We start from the raw sequence: 5575 nt of genomic DNA, 5'->3' as shown, positions 1-5575 counted from the left end.
TAATATATATATATATATATAGTTTAGCAGTGAACTCTGGTGCCCAGCACTCAGGTGACAGACAAGATGATCAAGCATTCAGTTTGAGGCCAGCCTGGGCTACATAATGAGACTATCTCAACTCCTACCTTCCTGACATGCACACGAAATAGAAAAAAAATGTCAGGTTGGGGCCACTCAGGGAAGGTTAAAGAGGAGGGAGTGCATGGGACTAGATATGTAGCTCAGCTGGTAGAATGCTTTGCCTATCATACATAAAGCACTGGGTTCTATCCCCAGCTCCACATAAGCCAGGTGTGGAAGGGGACCACTCAGGAGGTAGAGACAAGAGGAGCAGAAGTTCAAGGCCACCCTTAGCTAGATAGTAAAAAAGAGGAAGGACTGCAAATGTCTTTACAATAACTGGACAGGAGGTGGCCCTGCGGGTGAGAAGCAAGCACCTGTCCCTTTTGAATTTTCTGCATGCCACAGGGCTGCCCCTCACTACAGGCTAGAATGCCGATTCCAGGTGTCCATTTCAGGTGTCCACGTTGGCTGTCTGGCATTCCCAGGGCTATGATTGGAAAACTGAGGGTGATCTTAACTGATATGGGAGCCCATGGCAGTGACCCTCTCAGGATCCTAGTGCTAGTCAGGGAGTATAGGGTCTGTGGGACACAGTGTTAGGAAAAGAGAAGCCGTTTCACCCTTTTCTTCTCTCCCCAGAGCTGCTGCCCAAAGGGAGCAAAGAAGAACAGCGGGATTATGTCTTTTACCTGGCAGTGGGCAACTACAGGCTCAAGGTAACATGGCAAAGCTCCTTCCTTCCCAGCCCACCCTGTCTTGTGTGATCACTTCTGCCCTACCCCCTACCACCCAAGCAGTGCAATTGCCATCAGAAAGCTAAGTAGTGAACCAGGAGATGGTGGGTGCTGGGTGTAGGGTGATCCCAGGACAAGACTCAGGGAAGATGAGAGTAACAAGAGTGCTGAGGGTGTGGGAACACAGTGACGTCAGGATTGGGATGTAGCACCACACCTGGGCTGTTATCTCCCATGGCTTATCACCCCCCCACACACAGCTGGGCTGTTTGTGGACTCTACTCCATTGGGTGGGGCTGGAGAGTGGGGGAGGCGCTGGGGCCAGTAAAGGGTACCCCTCCACTGGGCAGAAGGGGTGCTAGCATCAGGGCAGCTGGGAAGATATGATGTGAGGTGTGTCTTTCCCTTGGATTGCAGGAATATGAAAGGGCCCTAAAGTATGTGCGTGGTCTGCTGCAGACTGAGCCCCAGAACAACCAGGCAAAGGAACTGGAACACCTTATTGACAAAGCCATGAAGAAAGGTGACAAACTCTCCTTTGTGGGGTCCTGCCCCTCCTCCCGCATGTCTGAGCCCTTGGGAACAACCCCACCCCCAAAGTCATTTCTCACACCCCACCCTCCAAGGGACTCTGCAACCCTGGTGTCTCCGCCCCCAGACTCTGGGTACAGGCACCCGTCTTTTGTGGAGTGGACTGTGGTCAGGTCCTGAGGGATGGGGCAGAGCTGCTGACATCTCCCCCTTTTCCTTCCCCCAGATGGATTAGTGGGTATGGCTATCGTTGGTGGCATGGCCTTGGGAGTGGCGGGACTGGCGGGACTCATCGGACTGGCCGTATCTAAGTCCAAATCCTGAAGGAAGCCTCACCTGTGCTGTGCCCTGGGGCACCTGGGAGCTCGAAGGGAACACCAGAAGAGAGTCCCATCCATCCTCACCAGCCCCTTCCCCATTCTTTGCCCACACCCGTCATCTTACAACCGTCCATGACCTTTCACCTCTCATCCCCCCCCCAAGACCTGTTATTTAGCTCCAAGTTACACACTTTGACATGAGTGTAAATAAAATTAGGCTGTGGCTTGGGAACCTCCAGGTCTGTGAGTCTATGTTGAGAGAGGGGTGGGTTCACTGGGTACACAGTGGCCTCCCACTACCCCATCCAGTTTCTTTTGCCAGCATCCCAACCCACACCCTTCCTTCCTCCCCTCCCCTGACGCCACTGGCCAAACGGCACACTGGGACATGCCTTTTTCATGGTCTCTGAATTCTGGGAGAGTAGGGAACAGCAGGCTGAGATTTATGAATCCCATTCTCCTCTGACCCACTCAGCTGTCTGGGAGTTTTCCACTGCAGGGGGCCCCCACTGGGCTTCCTCAAAAAACCTCCGCCCTTCCCTCCCTTTGTCTCCCTGCCCCTCCCCTTCCTACACTCCATCCTTCTCCTTAGAGAGGGACACAGGTGATGGAGGGTGATGGTGACAGAGGAAGCCTGTCTGGTGTGTGGAGTTGGTAGGGGTTGGTGGGAGAGCTGAGGGATGCTGGATGCCCCAGTTCTAGCCTGTGGGATGAGAGATGGGCCCCACCTCACAGAGTTCACCCCATTCCCCCTGTGCCAGGCTCTGCGTGGGCCTGTTTGGCTTCCCTGCATACCTCACGTTCCACAGGCGCTGCCAGGCCTGCTTGGGGGGGCGGGGCAGGAAGAACTACAGGAAAAGTGGAGGGAGGGTAGGGACAATGGGGCATAGCTATGTCCTGCCCTGGGGTAGGCATCCTAGTGCCACTGCACTCACTAGGACAGAACAGGAGGCAGCCAGAGGAAGGAAATCTGTGGTAAGACAGGTGCACGCAAGGCCTAGAGTGGGGACTCAAGAGCTTCCTCCATTTATCATAATTAATTAATAGGGCTAGTCACAGTTCCCAGTAAGTGGATGGGACAGAGATTAAAACCCAGGCTCATGCCCTAGGCTTGTGATGATCCACCACCACCACCCCTCTGACTCTTGGCTGCAAGATCAAACTCAATGCCGAGCTAAGTCAAAGGTTAGCTTGGGGAGAGAGCAATTCCAGTTCAGGAAGTTTAGAGGATAGCTGCCCTGGAGGCCAGACCTCAGCCCTGCAGCACTCAGTTCCGGGACGATTACCAACCACCGAACTGAAGCAATTGGAGTTTGCCGGGGAGCTGTAATCTGTGGTCCCAGTTCCCATTATAACCTGGGAAGCCAATACAATAGTGTGTCAACAAGGCTGAGAGCCAAAACGTCAAGCCCAGTTGGCCCTTTGATAAATGCTGGAGTATGGTGGGAACCAGGTTGGCTGGATTCCAGAGTGGCTGGTCACCCTTTAGTCAACCTGTATGGTCCTTGAAGAATGAAGAGTCCCAACCCCTGGGTCTTCAGTGTCTTGAGCTGTTTTCAATGTCCCTTGATCTGTCTCGGAAGGCTGTGGTAGGCCCGTTGGAATTATCCTCTCTTTCCTCTTTGTCCCTCTTCTTCAGTTCCTTGGGCCCAGCGACAGCTGAGTCACAGATGGGCCATTTCCCCGATTCCTGATACCTCCCCTGGGGGCTGATCCTTGGTTGTATCCGTTAGTCTCCTGGGTAAGTTCACCGCCCCCTCCTAGGGCGGGGAGGCCGGGAGGCTGGGGGAGGGAGTGGACTTTTGGCCCGTTTATTCCCTCCATCACCGTCAACAGCTGCTGAGCAGAGCAGGCTTGGCTCATTCCTCTGACCTGCTGGAGAAACTGAACGGCCCAGAGACCAGAGACAGACAAACCTGAGCCCTAGAGGGAGGCAGACGAAGACCACAGCTGGACCGGCCACCCTTCATCCTCCACCCTCCTCAGTCTACGGCAACATCCTTCCTGGGCCAAAGCCCCCCAGAGTTCACCTGGAGTTGACACATCTACCCCTGTCCCTGGGGCGCCAGCCCCCTTGGGGGGTCTGTATCCCAGAATGTCTGTAGCTGTGGAGACCTTCGGCTTCTTCTCATCAGCCCTGGGACTGCTGATGCTGGGGGTGACCCTGGCAAACAGCTACTGGCGGGTGTCCACCGTCCATGGGAATGTCATCACCACCAACACCATCTTCGAGAACCTCTGGTACAGCTGTGCCACCGACTCTCTGGGAGTTTCCAACTGCTGGGACTTCCCATCCATGCTGGCTCTCTCTGGTATGAGTTGGGAGAGCTCTAGAGAGCAGAGGGAAATGGAAGGAGAGGGTGGTGGAGGCGGCTGCCTTTGGCCCAACCTTGAGCACCTTAAGGGAGTTCAGATCAAGCTCTGGATTCTGTGGTATCTGCAGCCAAGAGTGCTCAACATGGCCTAGAAGGAACTAGAGACTGTGTCACATATGTCCCATGCCCTAAATGCATGACCCTTCTCCAGTGGTTATGAGGCAAGTTGCCAGGTGCAATTCATGCCTTTGTTAGCTCCTGGACTCCAGTGAATGATGGAATGAGTTTGGTCTCAGCCATCTGCAAGCTTAGAATAACCATAGTGCCTGTGCACAGGTGGTGGCCGTGAGGGCTCTTGGCATTGAAACGTGTAGACATTATCTGGATGTTGGCTATACATTCTAGAGTTTTATTCTGGGATGGGATTGCTCAATTGCCAAGGGTGAGAACAAGGCTCCATCTTGGCTCTATCTTGGCCAGTCTCCTTAGCTCCCTAGACATTCCTGGCTGTGGTCTCTCTGCCCTGCTACACTCTAGAGGGCCCTGGATACAGCTTGGTTATATCGGAAGGGAGTCTCCTGGCAAGTTAAGCAGATGCTGTAGAGGTGGTGTTGGACATGCATGTGTGTTGGGGTTTACTTCTGCACCTGCAGCCTGCAGCTCTTAACTTGGGCCCAGCTGCAGCTCTCCTAGCTGCAGCCCCTGCCTCTTGCTCACCTGCACGACTCCCCCTCCCTTCCCTGAATCATTTCCTCAAGGAGTCTCCCTTCAGTCTGCCCCATGCTATAGAGAACAAGAGTTAATGACCATGAACCCTCTGTGCATGTCCTGATACTAGGTCCTGCATTCTAAGCAGGAGATGGATGGGTGGGTAGAAGGATCTGAGGCTAGCCTGAGGTGGGAAGCAGGGCACTGTGAATGGTCCTATGAATCTAGAAGATACTCTGAGTACTAATGGTGTCTGGTAGATCTTTGGTGTCCGATTTTCCCTGACTTTCTTGAGGGGTGTTGGGGTATCAAGCTTCTGTTTTCTCTTTGGGACTTATAGTTGTTTCCCAACCCCAAACCTTGTAAAAGCTGAGTCCAGTCTGGGCCACAAGCTTAGAAAAATGAGTGGCCAGAAGGACCATGGAAGTGGCCAACCCAGCAGCCCAGATAGCCCACTGCATCCATGGTGTGTGGAGGGTACTTTGCTGGCCACCCGAGAGGGGCCCCACATAGTGTTGCTGGTCTTTGCCTGCAAGAGGGCATGTGTGTACACAAAAGTTACACAGGGACTCAATGGGGGACAGGTGGATAGAAAGCCTTGAGGTCTCCAGGCCTGCATGTGCTCCTGCTGTGCCTCGTCTTCCCTTTTTCCTGTAGCCCTAGCTGGCCTGAAACTCTGTGTAGACCAGGCAGCCTCGATCTACCTGCCTCTACCTCCTGAGTGCTGGTACTAAAGGCATGCCCTACTACACCCAGCTTTTGTGTCTTTTTTTTTTTTTTTTTAATGTGTATGTGTGTATTGCCTACACGTAGGTAAGTGCACCCGTGTCATGCAATGCCTGAGGAGGACAGAGGAGACTGTCAGATCCCCTGGAACTGGAGTTACAGACAGTTGTTAGCT

The 5575-nt window shown here is 53.6% G+C and overlaps 2 protein-coding genes across 3 annotated transcripts; both read left to right on the top strand.

The window, feature by feature from the left end:
• Positions 1-705: 705 nt before the first annotated feature.
• LOC103728628 (mitochondrial fission 1 protein) lies at positions 706-1883 on the top strand (the record flags this gene model as incomplete). The annotated part of the gene is given in 3 exon segments (XM_008826602.1): positions 706-782; positions 1218-1323; positions 1558-1883. Coding segments are annotated over 3 exon segments (281 nt in total), but the record flags the coding sequence as incomplete, so codon positions are not given.
• A 152-nt stretch (positions 1884-2035) lies between these two features.
• LOC103728627 (claudin-15) lies at positions 2036-3963 on the top strand (the record flags this gene model as incomplete). 2 transcript variants are annotated; one of them, XM_029560380.1, is given in 3 exon segments in its annotated part: positions 2036-3104; positions 3291-3392; positions 3488-3963. In XM_029560380.1, a coding segment is annotated over 1 exon segment (217 nt), but the record flags the coding sequence as incomplete, so codon positions are not given.
• Positions 3964-5575: the final 1612 nt, after the last annotated feature.

This window comes from Nannospalax galili, unplaced genomic scaffold, assembly GCF_000622305.1.
Source record: "Nannospalax galili isolate Female #2095 unplaced genomic scaffold, S.galili_v1.0 C50076136, whole genome shotgun sequence".
Lineage (NCBI taxonomy): Eukaryota > Metazoa > Chordata > Mammalia > Rodentia > Spalacidae > Nannospalax > Nannospalax galili.
This window is presented reverse-complemented; position numbering and strand designations above follow the sequence as displayed.